Source organism: Oncorhynchus keta, chromosome 11 (genome assembly GCF_023373465.1).
Source record: "Oncorhynchus keta strain PuntledgeMale-10-30-2019 chromosome 11, Oket_V2, whole genome shotgun sequence".
In the NCBI taxonomy this organism is placed as follows: Eukaryota; Metazoa; Chordata; class Actinopteri; order Salmoniformes; family Salmonidae; genus Oncorhynchus; species Oncorhynchus keta.
This window is the reverse complement of record NC_068431.1, coordinates 48,166,208-48,190,040: the sequence shown is the minus strand read 5'-3', so window position 1 is coordinate 48,190,040 and position 23,833 is coordinate 48,166,208. Positions and strand designations below refer to the sequence as shown.

The window sequence follows — 23,833 nt, the reverse complement described above, 5'->3', positions numbered from 1 at the left end:
GAAGTCGTGACACCTACTTGTTTTATTTGATTGTATTTAACCTTTATTTAACTAGGCAACTCATTTAAGAACAAATTCTTATTTACAATGACGGCCTACCAAAAGGCAGGGGACAGCTTAGCAATGGCTCTTCCCTGAAATATATCCATAGAGTATATCCATAGTGTTCCGCTTACAAACAGAGAGATAGAGAGAGAGAAGCGGTTTAGTCATACTGTGCCTTTAGAGTCAGTCATAGACAATATCCTCAGAAAGATCAGGAACACAGTGGCAGGTCCATGTGTCAGTGCCATCTTAGAGAGTCTGTTTCCAGATCTTGAATCCATGTCTCATTGGCTCTTGCTTTGATAAAACAAGGTCTTATTAACCAAGCGAGTAAAACTTTAACCCGCCTACCCATGAATGGACATGACGTGTACACCACAGTGGTTGCACACATAATTACATAAAATAAAACTGCTTTTCAAGAGAGATAGCAGAACATGTCATCTCAAATTGTGTAAAATATAAAGGACAACGTGCCTTTGAGAGTGTGTTTGCATGTGTGCACGCATGCTTATGTGTGTGTTATGTTTGAGAGTGCTCCTGAGTATGCACTTTGTTCAACCAATCAAGCTGTTGTTCCATTAACCTGTGCACACTGTAAAAAGTGGGACTTGCACTGTTGTTAATCTCAAGTGCTTTTAATGATTGGAATGACCAAAAATTACATTTTGGTTCGTCCAGCCAATTCTATTCAATTTGTCTGAAATCAAATAACAAAAAAATCGTCATACAGTATCAATGTAATTTTTTCCGTTGAATGAAAGCTTCTCAATTTCTTTCAGCACCTCATGCTCATGCGCATTGAATAGTGGTGAGGACAATGTAGCAGAGGCAGCTTATCAGAAGAGTTGGAGGCGTGTCTTATTGGGGGCATGGCTTTTTGCCCAGCAGTGAGTGTAAATGTCATTCCAGTTATTGTGGTCTACTCTATTTATTAGCAAAACATAAGCACTGCCAGCAGCTGTAATGACAAGTGGTGACCTGTCATTCAGGGCAGCTGTTGAGCTCACCTGTTTAGCAAAATATACAGTTGTTGTTTCCTGTTTTGCATGTTATTTTGGCATTAATACGTGTCACACATCAGTTTTCTAACAATGTAAAACAAATCATTGAGTTAATAAAGCCACATACAAACATGGTCTCTGCTTTGCTTTCTTGAGTAAGTCAACTCCAAAATGCAGGTGTTTCAGCCTTGCTCAGTGCTTTCTATGGTGATGGGGCAGCCATCAGAAAAAACAGAGCGTAGGGATTGGTAATGTTCTCTTGGTGTGCCGTGATTGGCTCAGTGTTCTGTCACTCATGGGGACACTAAGTCGCCTCAAAATCTACAGGGAGAGCCAGAAAGTGCAAGCCCCTTTGGTGCTGCCATAGATTTATATTGGAAATGCCCTTCCAAGAAGGCTCAAGGTCATTGGCCACATGTAAAATGACGTAAAATCACATTATATCACGAAACTTTGATTCGACTGTTCATGTCAACATCATACTTTCAAAATCTTAGTTATGAATACATTTTTTATTAGATCTTTTATTTAACCTTTATTTAGCTAGGCAGGTCAGTTAAGAACAAATCTTTATTTAATCAAGTCAACAATCTATTGGCAAATTATTTTCAAACCTTGTCATATGAAGAGAAATTATAGATAAAACGTATCGGTGCTCTTTGGACATAAACATTACAAAACAAGTTGTAAATCACAAATTCAACAACGAGTGGTTTGGAAGGAATCAGTGGCTAACTGCAAGCATTGCAAAGCAATCACTACCCTGCTACAGTTTTTGTTGGAGAGGGTGTGTGGTCCAAGTCTGGGTTTAAGAGTATTTTTTACAAGCTTAAAGGATAAACATTCGCTTGTAAAAACCATGGGCCAGAAAATGTTGAATACATTGGCCATGCTGTCAATCCAGCATGACTTCTGCTAAGTTCAAAACAACTGGAAACTCCAAACTGGGAAATCTCAGACTTCAGTAAAGTCAAGGCAACTGGTCATCTGTCGGGCCTCTTTCTAGAGCTCCGACCTGAAGATCACGGACGTCATGATTCAACTTAGTTTTTTTCCGAGTTCCCAGTTGTCTTGAAAGCACCATAAATCCAGAGAATGCCAAACTTTGATGACAAAGTTTGCCCGCAAGAAGGACTGCTGTGCCATCTTCCTGTTCAAGTGAGCACAACATGTGTTATTGCATGCTGCTGCATAAATTATGTAATATGCCAGGGAGATATGCATACTGTAGCTAAGAAAGTATTACTAAGTGTGTGTTGTGTAGTAAGCTGTTAGTAGCCCATTTGCCTCACTCTAATAATTTGGTCCCTTTCTCCCTCATAACTTAGCCTACTGTTCTGTCTTAGTGGTGCACATGTAGTCTATAGCCTGTTTTAGAGAAATGTCATCATTGAATATTGTAAGAGCTTTCAATTTCTGCTTTTATTGTTCCCTTTATTTATCCTACGGTTCTGACTTGGTGTACAGGGAGAATACTATAAGAACGGCTCATGTTCTGAATTTTGTCACTGTACATTTCAAAAGAGCTGAACAAATAGTTATATTGACTACGTCCATCTTAGCTCGCTGTTTAATGTCTTAATCGAAATTATGGATTGCCTCTTATCCACTCATCTTTCCCTTATGCCATAGTTTGTACATCTCAATTATCAGTAGAAACCACATTTGTTTATGCAAATCAGTCATATCAGCTATGTTTTAAAAAAAGGCAGTAAATGAGGCTGAATTAACTGTTTCACTGCCAGACAAGGCTCTGCTGATAGCCAGGTGTAGCAGTGGTAAGGATTCACTCCATTGTGCTGGAAAGAAAGCTCTGCTGTTGGGACAGTTTATTTAGCGCTAACAGTTTGTGGGCACCGTTTGTGACCGTTATAGTGTAATTCATGTTTTGTATAGGGTTGCTTTATGTTGTGGCTTTGCTGGCATACAAAAAAATAAATAAATAATGAATTTTCCCCACAAAGATTTACATGCTAAAATCACCACTGGTAACACATGTGACATTAGAGAGTCAGATCAGGTTTCCGTAATAAGGCAGCAATGCTTAGTTATTATGTTGTGATTACTACATTTGAAAGTCTTCTATAAAGAATATGTTTGAAAACATTATTTTAAGATATTGAACAAAATGTTATGTCTTTATTTACAAGGAATGAATTCAATTGCTTGTAACCCAGTTGAAGAAATCTGGATCGGTAATTCCTAAGTAAAAAGTGACTTGGAACAAGATTAAAGAAGGAGTTGTATTTACATGAAATATTTGTTTGTATTTGTTATTCATTAATTAAATAGGTTACAACTTGAAATATATGTTTATTAATAATCAAATATAACAGTTGACATTGAATCATATATTTGTTTTCAACAAATGTCGTTTTTGTTTTATAGAGAAAACCTAACTCATTTACTTGTAACCAGTTTAGCCATTTTATTTTTTAGGTTGACCTAAGGTGTCCTTTGTTACAGTGCACCTCCCAAACCACTGTCTGCTTCAGTACACATTACACACTACTCCATTAAACCAGGCTACAGTAATTGAGTTCACAGACCAATCAACCATGCAGCGTGTGCCATAAAAACTGCCTGAGAGTAAGTGTGTGTCTGGCCTTTGTTTACCTTTTAAAAAAGGTTGCTGGCATTTAACCTCTTTGCCAAATTGTGAATTCCTCCATGTGAAATCACACCACATAAGTACAAAAATATATGATTAATTTACATTAATATATATGGTACCATAAGCACTGCCACAGAAGTGCTGACACTGCAGGAATCATTCACAGCATGTTACACCAGTAATTGGAAATATCATGGTAATTTTACTTTTAATATACATCCTATATTACCTGCAGTGGCTCATCTGGCTGTGATGGTGACCTGGGTTTGAACCATGTGTCTGTTCTGGAAGCCTGAGGATGTACAGGTGTAGGCTCCTGTGTGTTCCTGACTCTCTGGGTTGTTAAGAAGGAGGGCTCCATTTCACATCAGAACCTGGTCTTGCTCCAGTCCAGCCCTCCCAGAAGTTAGAGGTATTTCGACTGAAATGTTCAGTCTGAAATTGTAACTAGTCAATGTCATCATAGTAGCTATGGACGGGTGTTTGCTGTCTGTACCAATGAATCACCTTGTCTTCATTTCGTTTGAAGCTACATGGCAGCACACAGTCCTCAGAGTAGAGACAGGTCACCAGAGAGACAAGACATGGCCTTTTTCAAAATAATGCCTACATATTCTTTAATAGAAGTTTAGATTCCAGAGGATAATGTTATATAGTTGCAATCAAACATTTCTGATAATCAAAATTTGTAGTATTCTTACCTACTAGTATACTTCTACTCACACATCTCGGTGTACACTCTTAGAAAAAAAAGGTGCTATCTAGAACCTAAAGGGGTTGTTTGGCTGTTCCCATAGAATAACCCTTTGAATAACTATTTTTGCTTCCAGGTAGAAAGAACCCTTTAGGGTTCCAGGTTAGAACCCTTTTGGTTCCATGTAGAACCCTTTCCACAGAGGGTTCTACATGGAACCCAAAAATAGGGTTCTACCAGGAACCAAAAAGTGTTCTCCTATGGGGACAGCTGAAGAACCCTTTTGGAACCGTTTTTTCTAAGAGGGAATGACTACAACATTTTCACAATCTTAAATATCAAAATGTGCCTGCAACACGCATTTTGTCCTATATAGAATTTCAAAGTTGTGTGGTCATGTTGTTAAAACGAAAGCTCAAATTCAGGACGAAAATGTTACGCTCCATTACGAACAGCATGGCAATGTCTATTTCTGTCTCGGTAGCCTGCCGTAGCTAGCTAGATACCTCAGAAGGGTAAGGTATCTCAGAGTTGACAACTGTTCAGACACTCACAGATGACTGCTACAATGAATACTTCATTCAAAACTTTAATGTAAATTATGAAGACGGTACAGTTATTCAATTGTTTAGAACACAGATGTGCTCCACTGTAGAACAGTACTCTCCAATGATATAATTTCCCCCCTTGAGCAAAACATGTGGGTTGTTGTCCATGGGCTCATTTTCTAACTATCAGTCAAGCTATAAATGCATGGTTGATTGATGATGTCAGGTCTGTGATTAGGAACAGTATGACTGTCATCTAGTACGTCTTGTCAGTCAGAGCTATGTATGGCCGTTGTTTTGTCCTGCTGTCAGCTGGCAGTTATCCATTGGCAAATCATCAGATGTTTTAACTGTGAGGGAGAAATGGAAAGGCCAATTAGTAAGGCAGGGCAATAGGTATGAGCCAATTAAAAAATAACTAAAGCCTTTAGTATAACAGATAAATTCATTCAAATGATAGAACAGTTTAAGTTTTATGAATGTTGTTAAGGCTAAAGGTATCTGGGCTGAAGGCTACACAAGTCACTTTTGTTTTGGCCTTGCAGAATGGGATAAAATCAGATACACTACATGGCCATAAGTATGTGGACACCTGCTCTTCGAACATCTCATTCCACAACTATGGGCATTAATATGGAGTTGGTCCCCCATTTGCTGCCACTGTTCTGGGAAGGCTGTTCTGTTCTGGGAAGGCTCCACTGTTCTGGGAAGGCTTTCCCCTAGATGTTGGAACATTGCTCTGGGGACTTGCTTCCATTCAGCCACAAGAGCATTAGTGAGGTCAGGCGATTAGGCCTGACTCGGAGTCGGCGTTACAATTCATCCCAAATGTGTTCGATGGAGTTGAAGTCAGTGCTCTGTGCAGGCCAGTCAAGTTCTTCCACATCGATCTCGACAAACCATTTCTGTATGGACCTCGCTTAGTGCACTGTCATGGGGAAACAGGAAAGGGCCTTCTCCAAACTATTACCACAAAGTTGGAAACACAAAATCGTCTAGCATGTCATATGCTGTAGCATTAATATTTCCCTTCACTGGAACTAAGGCCCGAACCATGAAAACAGCCACTGCCCATTATTCCTCCTCCACCAAACTTTACAGTTGCCACTATGCATTGGGGCAGGTAGCATTCTCCTGGCATCTGCCAAACCAAGTTTTGTCCGTCGGACTGCCAGATGGTGAAGCGTGATTAATAACTCCAGAGAACACATTTCCACTGCTCCAGAGTCCAATGGCGGCAAGCTGTACACCACTCCTGACAAACAGTTATTTCCAGAGGCAGTTTGGAACTCTGTAGTGAATGTTGCAACCGAGGAGAGGCGATTTTTATGCACTACACACTTCCGCACTTGGCGGTCCCGTTCTGTGAGCTTGTGTGGCCTACCACTTCGCGGCTGAACCGTTGTTGCACCTAGGTGTTTCCACTTCACAATTACAGCACTTACAATTGACTGGGGCAGTTCTAGCAGGGCAGAAATTTGACAAACTGACTTGTTGGAAATGTGACATCCTATTTAGGTGCCACGTTGAAAGTCACTGAGCTCTTCAGTACGGGCCATTCCACTGCCAATATTTGTCTATGGAGATTGCATGGATTTGTGCTTGATTTTATAAACACCTGTCAGCAACGGTTGTGGCTGAAATAGCCGAATCCACTCATTTGAAGGGGTGTCCACATACGTTTGTATATAGGACAAAGGCCATACTGTATAATGATGAGTCCCGACAGCTACTAAAATAGACATTTACACTTACTAGTTTTCATTGGCTGCATCTCTGTGTCCTCCAGAGTGGTCCTATCAGCCTTCCCTTGGTTGGCTAGGGAGTTCATAAATCATATGAGTCATTACTTCCTTCATTGCCATGTGAGTATGAGTACAGAATGCATGTGTTCAGAAGTGATTAATTTACTCTCAGGTATTCCATCACATTAGTTATAGTAGATTGAACAGTAGGATAGCAGACATCTCTTTGATACGCTGATATACTCCCACTGCAGGCCCGGGTCAAGACCTGTCTTTATACTTACCTCTTTGTTTTCTATACAGTAGTATAGCTGTTGTTACTAGTGCAACCACTGCAACTATTACAGCAATAACCCACATCTTGGAGTGACTTTCCCCTGTACGCCCAACCTGGTCTTCAGCATTTGGCATATTGTCTAGACGTTTGGACAATGTAAATGTGTTAAGAATTCAGCATTATGGAAAGATGTGAACACTTAGCATCAATAACCTTGCATGCATAATAAGCACATAGGGTGTAAATCATTTAAAGGTATAATTGTGTACCTGTCAACGACCGCCGTGATGTTGACCTGATGGTGACTTGGGTTTGAACTATGTGTCTGCTCTGGAAGCCTGAGAATGTACAGGTGTAGGTTCCTGTGTGTTCCTGACTCTCTGGGTTGTGAAGAAGGAGGGATCCATCTCCCATCAAAACTCGGTCCTGCTCCAGTTCAACCCGGCCCTCCCAAAGGTTGGAGGTCCGTCTGGTTTGGCTGACATAGCTGAGGATGACCTTGGAGTTATCATTGGTTCTAGTGAAGGTCCAGGTGAGGGAAAAGTTTTGGAAGTTCTGTGGAGCCATGCAAGGGATGGACAGCTCTCGCCCTGCCTCTCCAATCAACTCTGTTGATGAAATAAGTTTATGAATTGTGAGCCAAGGAAAGCATGTTATTTGTGGCTCAGTTGGTAGAGCATGGCACTTTCATCGCCAGGTTTGTGGGTTTCGATTCCCACGGGGGACCAGTTTACAAAAAAATACAAAAATGAATGCACTGACTTATGTAAGCTGCTCTCGATAAGAGTGTCTGCAAAATGTAAAAGGTATATATCACTGTCCCTTAGCAGACTTCCCGCTGTAGTCACTCTCTTAAACACTAGAGGGCGTTGTTACGTAGAGGGCGTTGTTTCATAAACCCTCAAAGTTCCAGAACGGTAGGTAAATGGCAGCCATATTTGTCAGGGCGAAATGCAAACCACTCTAATTGGAACGAATGGCAATAGAGGCATATAATCCAGATTTGACTCAAAACACACCTGCAGGAAAATTAAAGTAAGACATGGGATATATCAGAAATGGTCTAATAGAATTATTGCCAACATAAAATATTGTCAAATAATTGTAAATACAGTTTATACAGGTTTTACACCAATTGTCTGTATAAAGAGCCTCTAAAATATACAGTACCAGTCAAAAGTTTGGACACACCTACTCATTCAAGGGTTTTTCTTTATTTTTTAAACTATTTTCTACATTGTAGGTCATCAAAACTATTAAACAAATCAAAATATATTTTAGACTCTTCAAAGTAGCCACCCTTTGGCCTCCCGGGTGGTGCAGTGGTCTAAGGCACTGCATTCCAGTGCTAGCTGTGCCACCAGAGATTCTGGGTTTGAGCCCAGGCTCTGTCGCAGCCGGCTGTGACCGTGAGTTCCATGGGGCGATGTACAATTGGCCTAGTGTCGTCCGGGTTTGGGTAGGGATATCATGTCTCATCATGCACTAGCGACTCCTGTGCCGGGCGCAGTGCATGCTAACCAGGTCACCAGGTGCACGGTGTTTCCTCTGACACATTGGTGCGGCTAGCTTCCGGGTTGGATGTGTGCTGTGTTAAGAAGCAGTGCGGCTTGGTTGGGTTGTGTTTCAGAGGACGCATGGCTTTCGACCTTTGTCTCTCCTGAGCCCGTACGGGAGTTGTAGTGATGAGACAAGATAGTAACTACTAAAACAATTGGATATGAAAAGGGGGGGGAGAAAATTATGACAAAATGACTTGTTGACAGCTTTGCACACTCTTGTCATTCTCTCAAACAGCTTCATGAGGAATGCTTTTCCAACAGTCTTGAAAGAGTTCCCACATATGCAGATCACTTTGTTGCCTGCTTTTCCTACACTCTGCGGTCCAACTCATCCCAAACCATCTCAATTGGGTTGAGGTCTGGTGATTGTGGAGGCCAGGTCATCTGATGCAGCCCTTAATCACTCTCCTTGGTCAAATAGCCCTTACACAGCCTGGAGGTGTGTTTTGGGTCATTGTCCTGTTGAAAAACAAATTATAGTCTTATTTAGCGCAAACCAGATGGGATGGCATATCGCTGCAGAATGCTGTGGTAGCCATGCTGGTTAAATAAATCACAGACAGTGTCACCAGCAAAGCAACCCACACCATCACACCTCCTCCTCCATGCTTCACGGTGGGAACCACAAATGCGGAAATCATCCGTTCACCTACTCTGCATCTCACAAAGACACGGCAGTTGGAATTAAAAGGCTCAAATTTGGACTCAACATACCAAAGGAAAATTTCCATCAGTCTAATGTCCACTGCTCGTGTTTCTTGGCCCAAGCAAGTCTCTTCTTATTTTTGGTATCCTTTAGTAGTGGTTTCTTTGCATGATTTCGACCACGAAGGCCTGATTCACACAGTCTCTTCTGAACAGTTGAAGTTGAGATGTTGAGATATTTGAACTCTGTAAAGCATTATGTGGGATGCAATCTGAGGTGCAGATTCTAACTCAAATAAACTTATCCTCTGCAGCAGAGGTAACTCTGGGTCTTCCTTTCCTGTGGCGGTCCTCATGAGAGCCAGTTTCATCATAGTGCTTGATGGTTTTTGCGACTGCAAGTGGAAGAAACTTTCAAAGTTATTGTCATTTTCCGGATTGACTGACCTTCATGTCTTAAAGTAATGATGGACTGTCATTTCTCTTTGCTTATGACTATCTCTTTGCTTAAGGCTATCTTTTGTATACCACCCCTACCTTGTCACAACACAACTGATTGGCTCAAAAGCATTAAGAAGGAAAGAAATTCCACAAATGAACTTTTAACAAGGCACACCTGTTAATTGAAATGCATTCCAGGTGACTACATCATGAAGCTGGTTGAGAGAATGCCAAGAGTGTGCAAAGCTGTCATTGTCACACCCTGATCTGTTTCACCTATCTTGTGCTTGCTTCCACCCCCTCCAGGTGTCACCCATTTCCCCCATTATCCCCTGTGTACTTATACCTGTGTTTTCTGTTTGTCTGTTGCCAGTTCGTCTTGTCTCGTCAAGCCTACTGGCATTTTTCCTGTACTCCTGCTTTTCTCTCTTGTCCTCGTTTTCTATCTTTCCCAGTTTTGACCATTCTGCCTGCCCTGACCCTGAGCCTGCCTGCTATTCCGTACCCTGTGACACTGCCCTGGATTACTGACCTCTGCCTGCCCTGACCCTGAGCCTGCTGTTCTGTACCTTCAGACTCTGCTCCGGATTACTGACCTCTGCCTGCCCTTGACCTGTCGTTTGCCTGCCACCTGTTTTTGTAATAAACTTTGTTGCTTCGAACTGTCTGCATCTGGGTCTACTCCTGAGGTCCGATTGTACGACCTGGCCATGACTGACGCAGTAGACTTGGACCAACTCCGCAACACCATCTCCTCCCAAGGAGCCACCATTGGGAGACACAAGGAGTTACTCCCAGGTCTTATGGACGGATTCCAGACCTTGGCAGAACGCCATGACTGTGCCTTGAATACATTGCTGGAACAATTCCGCAGATTATCTGTGAGTCCACCGGCCACGACAGTAGCCTCCCAGCCCCCCAGTAACACCGCTGTCAGCAGTGCGTCTCTCCAGGCCACCCTGGCTTCCCAATAACCTTGCTTACCTCCCCCGGAACACTTCGCTGGACGGTCAGGAACCTGTCGGGTGTTTCTCTCCCAGTGTTCCCTCATCTTTGAGCTGCTGCCCTCGTCCTTCCCCCGCTAATCTCCGGGAGGGCTCTTGCCTGGGCTACTACGGTGTGGGAGCAACAATCTACTGAGTGTTTCAGCCTGAAGGAGTTCGTGGATGAGGTGAAAAAGGTTCCAATTCTCAATTTTCTGGGAGAGAGGCTGCCCAGAAGTTACTCCAGCATCGCCAAGACTTCCGAATTGTGGTGGACTATGCGGTTGATTTCTGCACATTGGCTGCCGAGAGTGCCTGGAACTCAGAATCCCCTTTTGACACATTCCTTCATGGATTATCAGAGGACGTTAAGGATGAGCTTGCAGCCCGGGAACTGCCTACGGATCTCGATTCTCTCTTCGCCTTGACCATCCGGATCGATGGGCGGCTACGGGAACATAGGAGGGAGAGGAGGTCTGATTCCGGTCCCAATCTCTTGCCCTAAGGATCCCAACTTGCCTCCGAGGAACTCCGGAAGATTCCGGCGTCTACGTCCCCGAGAGAATCCAAGCTTACGAGAGTTCCCCCGAGAGTCTCTGAGGTCTGCCGACTCCCCTTTTCCGTAGCCGATGCAACTTGGCAGAGCTAGGCTGAACACTTACGCAGACTTAACACCCAAAGTTGTCTGTATTGCGGAACTGCCGGTCATTATGTGTCAACCTGTCTTTTAAGAAGACCAGGCTCATCAGTAGGTACGAGTACTCTGGTGGACCATACGGAGAGTTTTTCTTCTCCCCTTACTCACACCCCTCTCCACTTGTGTGTGTCCGGGAAACACAGTGATCTATACAGTTTATGCTCAGGTTCCCGTGGTATTGGGGTTTTCTTGGCTCCAGTGCCACACTCCCCTTATCAACTGGACTGCTGGTACTATCATGGGCTGGAGCCCGTTCTGCCACGCCCATTGCCTGAAGTCAGCGCAGCCTGCCCAGGGACGTCTTCCTTTGGGCTCGGAAGAAGCCTCGGACCTCTCTGCCATTCCCGCGGAGTACCAGGATCTATGGGAGGTTTTCAGCATGGCCCGGGCCACTTCGCTTCCTCTGCATTGACCCTATGACTGCGGGAATGACATTCTCACGGGCACTACCACCCCGGGGATGGCTGTATTCACTGTCGGGTCCCTGGCTGCAGGGGGTATCCGTCCTTCTGACTCCCCCGCCGGCGTAGGGTTCTTCTTTGTGGAGAAGAAGGACGAAACTCTGCGCCCGTACATCGACTACCGGGGCCTCAATGACATCACGGTTAAGAACCGCTACCCACTACCTCTCATCGCCTTGGTTTTGAGCCGCTCCAAGGGGCTACTATGTTCTCTAAGTTAGGGGAATGTTTACCACCTGGTACGGATATGGGAAGGTGACGAGTGGAAGACAGCCTTCAACACTGCTAGTGGACACTATAAATACCTGGTGATGCCATTCGGTTTGACCAATGCTCTTGCTGTGTTCCAGGCCCTGGTTAATGACGTTCTCCGGGATATGTTGAACCAGTTCACTTTCGTCTACCTCGATGACATCCTCGTCTTTTCCCGCTTAGCTCAAGAACACATTCTCCACATCCAACAAGTCCTCCAGCATCTCCTGGAGAACCAGCTGTTTGTCAAATGCGAGTTCCATCGCTCCGTCATCTCCTTCCTTGGATACATCACTTCTGGGAATGTGCAGATGGATCTGGGTAAGGTGAGAGCGGTACTAGATTGCAATGTTTCTTAGGATTCGCCAATTCCTATCACGGTTTAATCCACCCTGGCCTCTCCCTTGTCAGCACTCACATCTCCGAAGGTCCCGTTCATGTGGTCCCCAGCTGTTGACCGGGCATTCCTGGACCTTAAGCACCGCTTCACCACAGCTCCCATATTGAACCATCCGGACCCGTTCCGTCAGTTCATGGTGGAGGTAGACGCTTCGGATGTCAGAGTGGGGGCTGTCCTGTCCCAGCATTCTGCCCTGGAATTTAAGCTGCATCCCTCCGCCTTCTTCTCCTATCGCCTTAACGCCACAGAGAGGAATTATGATGTGGGGAATCAAGAACTACTCACGGTGAAGATGGCCTTGGAGGAGTGGAGACAATGGTTAGATGGCGGCGGAACTTCTATTCATAGTGTGGACGGATCACAAGAACCTGGAATATCTCCGTACCACCAAGTATCTCAACTCCAGGCAAGCTCGATGGGAATTGTTGTTCACCCGGTTCAAACTTCACCATCTCCTACCACCCGGGGTTTAAGAATGTTAAGCCAGACGCGCTTTCACGCCGTTATTGCCCCCATTGGAGCCAGGGTGGCAGGTGGCCCACCATAGTTCCAGACATCTCCGCGTTCGTCGCCGCCTGCACTGTCTGTGCTCAGAACAAGACTCCTCTGTAAGCTCTGGCTGGCCTCCTTCAACCTCTTCCTGTCCTTCACCGTCCCTGGTCACATATTTCCCTGGACTTCGTCACTGGTCCCACTCCGTCTGATGGCAACACCGCTATCCTCAAGGTGTTGGGCAGGTTTTCCAAAGCTACCCATTTCATTACCCTCCCCAAGCTACGTCGGCCAAGGAGCCGGCCCAGCTCATGGTACAGCACTTCTTCCGGATCCATGGACTTCCAGTGGACATGGTTTCCGACCGTGGTCCTCAATTCTCGTCCCGGTTCTGGAAGGCGTTCTGCACACTCATTGGCTCGTCGGGCCAGCCTGTCCTCCGGTTTTCATCCCCAATCCAAAGGGCAGTCGGAGCGTGCCAATCAGGACCTGGATACAACTTTTCGGTGCCTCGTCTCGGCCAACCCCACCACCTGGAGCCAGAAACTTGTGTGGCTGGAGTACGCCCGGAACACCCTTCCCTGCTCGGCCACTGGGCTCTCGCCCTTCGAATGCTCCATGGGTTATCAGCCCAAACTCTTCCCTGAGCAAGAGGAAGAGGTCATCATACCCTCTGCCCAGATGTTCGTCTGCACCTGGAAGAGAGCTTGGTCTGCTCTTCTCACGACTACCTCCAGGTACCGTCGACAGGCGGACTGCCACCGGACCCTGGTTCCCCGCTATCTTCTTGGGGAGAGGGTATGGCTGTCTACTCGGAATCTGCCCCTCCGGGTAGAGTCCCGCAAACTTTCCCCCCATTTTATCTGCCCTTTTTCCAAGATCCTTAGCCACTCTGCTGTTCATCTTCTGTTGCCCCACACTCTCCGTACACATCCCACGTTTCATGTATCAAGGATTAATCCTCTGTCTTACAGCCCTCTGTCTCCTTTTTCCAGTTTTGACCATTCTGCCTGCCCTTTCCCTGAGCCTGTCTGCGGTTCTGTATCCTGAGGTCTGATAGTCAACAAGGCAAAGGGTGGCTACTTTGAAGAATCTAAAATAAAAAATAAATGTATTTATTTGTTTAACACTTTTTTGCCTCCTACATGATTCCATATGTGTTATTTCATCATGTTGATTGATGACTTCTCTATTATTCTACAATGTAGAAAATAGTAAAACATAAGGAAAAACCCTTGAATGAGTAGGTGTGTCCAAACTTTGGACTGGTACTGTATGTAAACAGATCAGAAATGTCTCAAATGTTTTTCTTGGAAAGCTGTGAGTACTATTATGATCCATTTACAACTTGTCTAAGTCCGTTTGCCACGTTTCTGTCGATATTATGGAGCTAATTTGGAATATATATTTTCGTGACTGCAATTTCCCGGGCGATTTCTCAACCAAACGTGAAGAACAAACCGGAGCTATTTCGCCTACAAAAATAATATTTTTGGAAAAAATGAACATTGGCTATCTAACTGGAAGTCTCGTGAGTGAAAACATCCGAAGCTCATCAAAGGTAAACAATTTAATTTGATTGCTTTTATTTTCTGATTTCCGTGACCAAGTTACCTGCTGCTAGCTGGACAAAATGCTATCCTCGGCTATCGATAAACTTACACAAATGCTTGTCTAGCTTTGGCTGTAAAGCATATTTTGAAAATCTGAGATGACAAGGTGATTAACAAAAGGCTAAGCTGTGTCTCAATACATTTCACTTGTGATTTTCATGAATAGGAATATTTTCTAGGAATATTTATGGCCGTTGCGTTATGCTAATTAGTGTCAGTCGATGATTACGCTCCCGGACCCGGGATGGGGAGTTACTATTAACTACCTCTCTCAAAGAGTGCGGTGTATAAAGTCAGAACAGCTCTTCTCAATTTACATCAACAGCATAGCTCAGTAGGCAGTAGGAAGCTCTCGCATCCATTTATATGCAGATGATACAATGTTATACTCAGCTAGCCCCTCACCAGATTTTCTGTTTAACGCTCGACAACAAGCTTTCTCTACCCTTAACCTTGTTCTGAACACCTCCAAAACAACGGACATTGTGGTTTGGTAAGAAGAATGTCCCTCTCCCCACTGGTGTGATTACTCCCTCTGAGGGTTTAGAGCTTGAGGTAGTCACCTCATACAAGTACTTGAGAGTATGGCTAGACGGTGCACTGTCCTTCTCTCAGCACATATCAAAGCTGCAGGCTAAAGTTAAATCTAGACTTGGTTTCCTCTATCGTAATCGCTCCTCTTTCACCCTAGCTGCCAAACTAACCCTGATTCAAATGACTAGATGTTAGATGTTCTTACCATTCGGCTAGATGTTCTTTACCATTCGGCCATCAGATTTGCCACCAATGCCACCAATGTCCTTATAGGACACATCACCGCACTCTATACTCCTCTGTAAACTGGTCATCTCTGTATACCCGTCGCTAGACCCACTGGTTGATGCTTATTAATAAAACCCTCTTAGGCCTCACTCCCCCATTTGAGATATCTACTGCAGCCATCATCCTTCACATAAAACACCCGTTCTGCCAGTCACATTCTGTTAAAGGTCCCCAAAGCACAAACATCCTTGGGTCGCTCGTCTTTTCAGTTCACAGCAGCTCTTAATTCAAAGACTCAATCAGACTCAATCATGGACACTCACACTGACAAATCACATTTTATTTGTCACATACACATGGTTAGAAGATGTTAATGTGAGTGTAGCGAAATGCTTGTGCTTCTGGTTCCGACAGTGCAAGTGACTAGTGATCTATTTGTTAAAGAGGCCAGTGTTTGGGTCTCCATGTTGGCAGCAGCCTTTCTGAGTTTGTGATTGCTGTTTACCAGTCTGATGGCCTTGAAATAGAGACTGAAGAACAGCTTCCCAGTCCCCGCTTTGATGCACCTGTACTGACCTCGCCTTCTGGATGGTAGTGGTGTGAACAGGCAGTGGCTCGGGTGGTTGTTGTCTTTGATGATCTTCTTTTGCCTTCCTGTGACACCGGGTGCTATAGGTAATTTCCCCAGGGATACATTGTGCAGACCGCAGCACCCTCTGGAGAGCCTTGCGGTTGAGGGCAGAGCAGTTGCCATACCAGGATGTGATACAGCCCGACATGATGCTCTCAATTGTGGATCTGTAAAAGTTAGTCAGGGTTTTGGGTGACAAGCCAAATTTCTTCAGCCTCCTGAGATTGCCTCGTTGTTGTTGGTAATTAAGCCCACTACTGTTGTGTCGTCTGCAAACTTGATGATTGAGTTGGAGGCGTGTATGGCCACACAGTCATGGGTGAACAGGGAGTACAGGAGGGGGCTGAGCACGCACCCTGAGCACGCACCCTCCACCTCGCTGTTGAGGGCCAGCGAGGTGGAGATGTTGTTTCCTACCTTCACTTCCTGGGGGCGGTCCATCAGAAAGTCCAGGACCCAATTGAACAGGGTGGGGTTGAGGCCCAGGGCCTCCAGCTTGATGATGAGCTTGGAGTGTACTATGGTGTTGAATGCTGAGCTGAAGTCAATGAATGGCATTCTTACATAGGTATTCCTCTTCTCCAGATGGGATAGGGCAGTGTGCAGTATGATGGCGATTGCATCGTCTGTGGACCTGTTAGGGCGGTATGCAAACTGAAGAGGGTCTAGGGTGGCCGGTGTCCTGTCTTTACTATCATTAAATGTGAAGACTGTTATTTTATCAAATCAGTTCTCTATTTGTAACTATTATTACCTGATTAAACCAATCATGTAATCTTTAATCAACTAGGAAGTCGGGGCACCACGGGAAAATGCATTAGTCTCTATTTCCCGAATCGACTCTTCAGATATTTTAATATCTTATCTAGTCTTCTATTAATGATTATTAATCTTTACCTTCCGCCAGTCTCATTCGAAACGTTGTAAAGGTCTTGGTTCTCTGCACAATCCCTATCGTAAATTATGAATCAGCGATATACAAATTGGCTTGGGTATTTATTTACTAACTAACTAATCATAGAAATAAATGAAAACACACATAATTAGTTCATACATTGGGTTGCTACATAATACAAAGAAAAGGTCTCTAGCGGACGAAACCGATATGACGGCTTGGTAGACAAAGAAAAGGGGTGTGGCAGTTCAAGAGCAGGAAACTCATAGAGGATTACTACACTCATATAAATTGATAATACTTTACATGAACGACCACTCATCCGAAAATAAATTGCAATTGACATATTTCCGGGTGTATTTCTTGCTGTCTCTCTCTGTGGTCGCAGGTCCATCTGCTGGAGAGAGTCAACAGAAAAGTCTCTGGTTGTGTTTCCCGGAAGATCAAAGTCGTAGGTGGTTGTAGGTGGTTAGAATGGAAACGTCATAGTACCATTCAGAAATCTTCTCATAGAATAGATGCTTCAGCAGTTCTCTTTATTCACGTTCGAGGTTTACGTCATTGTTAGCTGCAGACTAGTAATTAGTGTCGTCTACAATTTGCTCCTTCTGTAGTGAATCGATAGTCCCAGAGTTGAACCATTTTCAGAGTTGAATCATTTCCAGCCGTGTAGCCAATGCTCCGCGTTGGTATAGTCTTGTCCTTTGATAGAGTTGTAGTTTAAACCACTTCCAGCGTCACCCGGCATGTTATGATCAAGTGTGAATTTCTTCAGGAGCAGGTTTAATCCTTTGTCGATGCCTAATGTGATGTCTGTGGCCAATGACTAGTTAATCTTCATATGAAAATCCAAACTCTCATTTAGAATGTTCATATCACATTACATCTTTTCACAAGTAGGTTTAATCACAGACCTTTCACAATATTTAGATGTAAACCTGACAGCTGGGAAATGTACACTTAAGAGATACCGTGTACTGTGTTTTTCCTGTCCTTCATTAGATCACCAAATGAAACAAACTTGTCATAACTGTCCCTTAAGTGTCCACGGACCATTTACACATTCTTAAAAGTAGAAATATTGTTTAATTCTCCCATTTTGGGGATTTAGGAGTTTTGCCAAGTGAAGTCCTTTGTTCTCTCCCTATGCTCTCTCCCTCTCTTTCGGCATGACCAGGGGGAGAGAGTCTCTGCCAGGAATTTATGACCTGAGATAACAAAACCTGGGTTTAGGAGAGAGAGGGAGAGCGAGGGGGGGAGCCACGATCTACACCCAGAAAGGGCCACGTCATGACACTGGTAAGGTGGAGGTGATATAATCCTTGACTAGTCTCTCAAAGCGCTTCATGATGACAGAAGTGAGTGCTACGGGGCGGTAGTCATTTAGTTCAGTTATCTTTACCTTCTTGGTTATAGGAACAATGGTGGCCATCTTGACAGTTGTGGCTGCTTTGCGGGATGTATTGTTGTCCCTACTTTCTTACCCTTTGTGCTGTTGTCTGCCCAATAATGTTTGTACCCTGTTTTGTGAGGCTACCATGTTTTGCTGCTGCCATGTTGTGTTGCTACCATGTTGTTGTCATGTTGTGTTGCTTCCATGCTGTGTTGTTGTCTTAGGTCTCTCTTTATGTAGTGTTTCATTTTAATCCCAGCCCCCGTCCCCGCAGGAGGCCTGTAGCCTTTTGGTAGACCGTCATTGTAAATAAGAATTTGTTCTTAACTGACTTGCCTAGTTAAATAAAGGTTAAATAATCCTTTTATTTTTGTAATAACAGTCACTCCCAGCAGTGTATTACTGTTTAAATGATAATTTATCAACCATAAACGATGCATCTGCAAAATGAGAGAGAAAGAGAGAAAGAGAAAGACAACGCTGATTATACCGTACCTCCTTTTTGTAGTGAGCTCTTCCATGACTGTGATCCATATGTGGAATTAACGGTGCAGACGTAAGTGGGGGTATTTCCAAACATTCTCAGTTTGCTCTGAACAGAGTAGAGGCCCTCAGTGTTGGGCGCCATATGTGTGGTGGATCTCAGGTTGGCTTTAGGTGGCAGAGTGGACCATTGCACACGGGGAGCAGGGAAGATATCCTTAGACAGGCACTGAATCTCTGTGTTCTTACTTATCTCCATGGTAACCATCTTGATGGGAGCTGGAATAACAGTGACAGAGAGCCAAGGTTAGAGAGTAATAGCCTTGAGTGGTTTCACTACAAACAGCGAATTTGAGAGCAAAAACCATTCAAAAGGTTTTTGTACAGCAAGGTTACAAAACCAATAACAAAAGCAAATACTCGACTCCTGGCTTGGCATCAGTTTAGCAATTTGGCTCTAGCTCCAATACAGAGGTAGCTGGTGGACAAACAATGATTCATGTCTCTTAACAGAGGGTATTTTACCACAAGCTATGCTGAAAGAATTTGATATGTGAAGTGGATACTCAGCAGCATAATCTAGCCTCGATACTAGCGCCAGCGGTACTACTAACCCTCCACTTTCATGATGATAAAGGACTCCTGTTGTCCCAGAGTGCTGTTGACCAGACACCTGTAGCGACCTCGGTCCTTGATGCCACACTGGCTGAGGTGGAGCGAGGCGTTGCCCCGGGAGAGCTGGTCCTGAAGCAGGTACATCCTGGTACGGTGGCCCTTGGGAGGCTGGTCCGACTGGTCTCCACCCTGATGGGAGTGGCTGAGGAGGAGTAACTCCTGGCGGTACCAGCTGATGATCTCATTTCCGCTGGGTTTGAAGCTGCAGGGTAGCACACAGTCTTCTGAGAACAGGCATGTCAAATGGGCATCTAAGGGAGAAGTAGAGAGAGAACAGTTTGGGAAAATGTGACCTTCATTTAATAATTAGTTAACATCCTTTTTTTTTTAAACGCAAACAATCCAGTGTTGCTTGTTGTCAAACGGTTTTGTTATATATTTTTTATTTCAGTCTTCTGTGACGTATATAAAGTGCAATATTTCGATGCAAACTCAAAATGTAATACATTTCAACTCCATATCTGATATGGTACAGGTGTATTCTTTTTTAAAGCCCATAACTATGTGTTTAAGGTATATAATTTTGTTTCAAAGTAGATTTAAGACCACCAAGAAACACTGTGTGTGACCCCCTATTTCGCCTACTGCAGTAGAAGGCGGAATGAACTAAATGTTCTCTCCATTCCTATCTTTTTCTTTCAGCCCACAACACCTACTCACAGTGTGTCCTTTCCATACCGGTATATCACGTATGACGTGTACTGAATCCTCATGGTAACGAGTGACCTTTTCTCCCCCTCTTACCATCTTGCTATAGGTTGTGTTACTCTCACGGTTCTGAAACATTCACTATGTTTCGTCTTACCCAACTGTAACATGCAGTCCCAGCATTTCAGCCACCACACAACTCACAGTGAGCGCCGGCACCTATGGTTATGGTGGCACTTCTAAAGCCAAACATTACATACATACATTACAATTTTGGAGTTAAATGCAGAGTTTGACACTGGATAAGTACTAGATAATACCCTTGAAACTGGTAATCACACAGTCTATTCTCAACATCCGTTCTTTTCAGTCGTTTGTTTTGCACTAAATGTGGTTGCGACAAGACATTGCACTGTGAATGAGTACATGTAACATCCATGCTCACAGGTGAATGCATGGGCTTTTTACTGCCAAAATAATAGTGGTAACACCAGTGAAGTCCTTCACAGACAGGGCACCCACTCAGAGTCAAATAGAGTGCATGACTATATAGAATTAGCATGTGTGCAAATGTGTGAAGAGTCAAGGGCGTCCCTGTGAGACTGTGAGCTTCTCCTCAGAGTAGATTCTTTCATCTCCTCAGCAACATTCCAAACCGAAGAGACAGCTGACCTGGGTCCCAGCGTGGTCTGGCCAGTCTAAATACTGAACAGGGCAGTGGGGCCCGGCCTCCCTAGTCTCCCAACCAGAACAAACAGAGGCATGCCGAGGGCCAGAGGGCCAGCTATCCCAGACGCCATGGGCAACTGGATTCCTCAGAGAGAACACATCTCGACTCCTGCTCACTGCCCACTGACTGACCACCTCTCAGGGATTTACAGGGATGTGGACAACGTATTTCCACATGCACAGCAATAGAGGCTCAGCATTGCCTTGAAGGATGTTTTTACTTCATACATTCTCAGATTTGCTGAGGATGGATAGAGACTTCATCGACAAGTGACAGGAACAGTGCAGTGAATGGTTGTTTTGTATTCATAAAACTCCTGGTCAAAACATCATCTTTAAACTAATACTTTACACTGGATTTGTCTTATGGAAAATCCCTCTCCTTTTAGGACCACATGTTAAAGTAGTTCTTGTTCTTTTTTTCAGATGTCTGTCTCGTTTTAGTTTTGCCCAGAAGAACGGTGATTTCTTGTGCAGTGAAAGGGACACAATGCAAAAAGCATCTGTTCCATGAACTAGAGATGTAGAGAGAAAAAAAGTGTACCAAAACACTCTTCAGCCCCGCTTGAACAAAAAGGGAAACATTCCTTACCCCAGGACACTTCAAACTGGTGACTATGATTCCTTACCCCAGGACACTTCAAACTGGTGACTATGATTCCTTACCCCAGGACACTTCAAACTGGTGACTATCATTCCTTACCCCAGGACACTTTAAACTGGTGACTATGATTCCTTACCCCAGGACACTTCAAACTGGTGACTATGATTCCTTACCCCAGGACACTTCAAACTGGTGACTATCATTCCTTACCCCAGGACACTTCAAACTGGTGACTATCATTCCTTACCCCAGGACACTTTAAACTGGTGACTATGATTCCTTACCCCAGGACACTTCAAACTGGTGACTATCATTCCTTACCCCAGGACACTTCAAACTGGTGACTATCCAGGAAAATAAAGAAAAAGGAGTACATTGTTTCTGCATAGATCTGATTATTTATTGACGGGACACATCACGCAAGCAGGTTTACATTTTGGCGTAATCACCTCCATCAGAACCAGGTAAGTCAAGTTTGCTTGTCTTTATTTTCCTGGACACTCCCCCATTGAAGTGTCCTGGGGTAAGAAATGTTTTTAGATATAGATGTATTTTAAGATTAGATCAAATGTAAGTGTTTAAAGGCATACAGTAGTCAGATTATTTGTTTCCTTACACTAAAGACATCCCGTGCCTTTAACCTTGACCCATGAGCCTATCCTGACAATTCTTGCACTACTACCTTTAAAAGTGGATAGAGAGGTCTTATCCTTACCTGGGATCTTACACTTTGCCAAGGTGAGAATCCACAGCAACCTCAAAAAAGCTTGAGCAAGTGCCTTTACCATTCTCATTCATTCACAAAGACACAAAGTTGCTGTTGACTCCCGTCCTGATTCCAATCAGTAGCAATCTTAAAGCAATTAGGAGCTCTGAATCACAATTAGTGTCTTGGTCTCTCTTAGATCTCACATTTCAGCCTCTGGGATGGTGTAGATCAAAAGCACTTGCTGTCACTTTAAAGGTTAAAGGATCCAGATGGAAAATATCCTTGTAAACACAAATGTGAGCCAATGAGTCTGAAACTCACTGCCACAGACATACGAAAGGGCCCACCTGGAACCACTTGTGTCAGAGAAGAAAAGCAGTTTCCCTGTCAGAGAAACTAGCTCCTCTCACAGTGAGAAGAGAGGGACTGTAAGAGGAAGGGAGAGCGAGAAGGAGGGAGCGGCAGGGCAGACAGGCTGGTTTGAAATACACCCCCTTCTACAGAGGCAGAGGCACGGTGGAATCATTGGTTACAATGTGTTACTTGGAAACGCCTCTTTGCTTCTTACCTGCCTGTCACTTTGCTTTGCTGTCACTTTAAAGGATCCAGATGGAAAATATCCTTGTTAACACAAATGAGAGCCAATGCATCTGAAACCCACTGCCGCAGACATACGAAAGGGCCCACCTGGAACCACTTGTGTCAGAGCAGAAAAGCAGTTTCCCTGTCAGAGAAACTAGCTCCTCTCACAGTGAGAAAAGAGGGTGTGTAACAGGAAGAGAGAGCGAGAAGGAGGGGGCGGCAGGGCAGACAGGCTTTTCTGAAATACAAACCCATAGAGACCCACAGAGACATCGAGGCACGGTGGAATCAATGGTTACACTGTGTTACTTGGAAATGTCTATTTCCCTCTTATCTCCCTGTCAAACCTCCCCACCCCTTCCCCACCCCTCACACTCAGTGCCTCATAGAACCTCTTGTCATCTGATTGATTTCTTTCCATGTCACTCTGTATGTCACCATTTTACATCTCACACCTTCTCTGAGTAATAACTGTGCACACAGTAGACTAGGTATGCTGTTCTTTTCATATTGTAGTTTCCACTGAAACAGTATATTTTCTTGTATCTTCTAGTTCCATGAAAGGCAGGCTTTACCTCTCAAGCCTTCAATACCTTCATTAATCATGGAGAACTGGTTTGGACAAGAAAAGTGGGATGTCAAAGTGCCCTGCCACTAGCAGCCAGGCATGAGGTTAACCACAAGGCCAATTATAGTTCATTGTGGAACGTATTCAGTCATTGTTTCTGTCTGCCTCCCACTGGGCACTACTGCCACTGTGTTATACACACACGATCACAGACCACACTAAACCTGAATCCTAATCTATTTATTGCTGTGGCTGAAGGCACCTAACGTTCAGGAACCTTTCAGGAAGTTTGCGTTGGATGATGCAACGTGTTTTCTCACGTTAGTTCCTTGTGTTCAGTGTCATTGGCCTCCAAGGGGTGAAATAAAACCATAACAATGCCACACTATGATGAGTCACTAATGATAAGTGTCCTATTTATCCCATAGTAGCTGATAAACAGAGATGAGCACAGAAAAGAAACACAATTATTTCAAAGCAGAATTGTGTGTCAATAATGAGTGGTTGGGGTTTTAATGCGCCAGAGTATCTGTCTATCATAGCAAACATGTTTTAGTGTGGAGGCCTCACTCTGTTGCCATGATTAACCAACAGCGAGTGATTGAGAGATGATCGTGTATTTACTCCATGATGTGTAGCTACACCTCTCCTTTGCGGTCCTTAGGAGGCGCTTGTGAGGGG

The 23,833-nt window shown here is 44.2% G+C and overlaps 1 protein-coding gene across 1 annotated transcript; it reads right to left on the bottom strand.

Moving 5' to 3' along the window:
- Nucleotides 1–4,928: 4,928 nt before the first annotated feature.
- Nucleotides 4,929–22,445, bottom strand: LOC118390433 (uncharacterized). The gene is made up of 7 exons (XM_035780994.2): nucleotides 22,009–22,445; nucleotides 19,252–19,563; nucleotides 18,650–18,916; nucleotides 7,197–7,535; nucleotides 6,935–7,066; nucleotides 6,661–6,723; nucleotides 4,929–5,255 (listed from the first exon to the last, which is right to left on the bottom strand). Exons 1-7 carry the CDS (start codon nucleotides 22,085–22,087, stop codon nucleotides 5,185–5,187), a joined length of 1,263 nt encoding a protein of 420 aa, XP_035636887.1. The 5' UTR covers nucleotides 22,088–22,445; the 3' UTR covers nucleotides 4,929–5,184.
- Nucleotides 22,446–23,833: the final 1,388 nt, after the last annotated feature.

Bases quoted from the DNA above. Each gene is read 5' to 3' on its own strand.
- LOC118390433 (XM_035780994.2), bottom strand. From the start codon at position 22,087: ATGAGAATGGTAAAGGCACTTGCTCAAGCTTTTTTGAGGTTGCTGTGG. The intron at 19,564-22,008 runs GTAAGGATAAGA...CTTCTCCCTTAG, and splicing joins GGCAAAGTGTAAGATCCCAG to ATGCCCATTTGACATGCCTG. The intron at 18,917-19,251 runs GTTAGTAGTACC...CTGTTATTCCAG, and splicing joins TATCATCATGAAAGTGGAGG to CTCCCATCAAGATGGTTACC.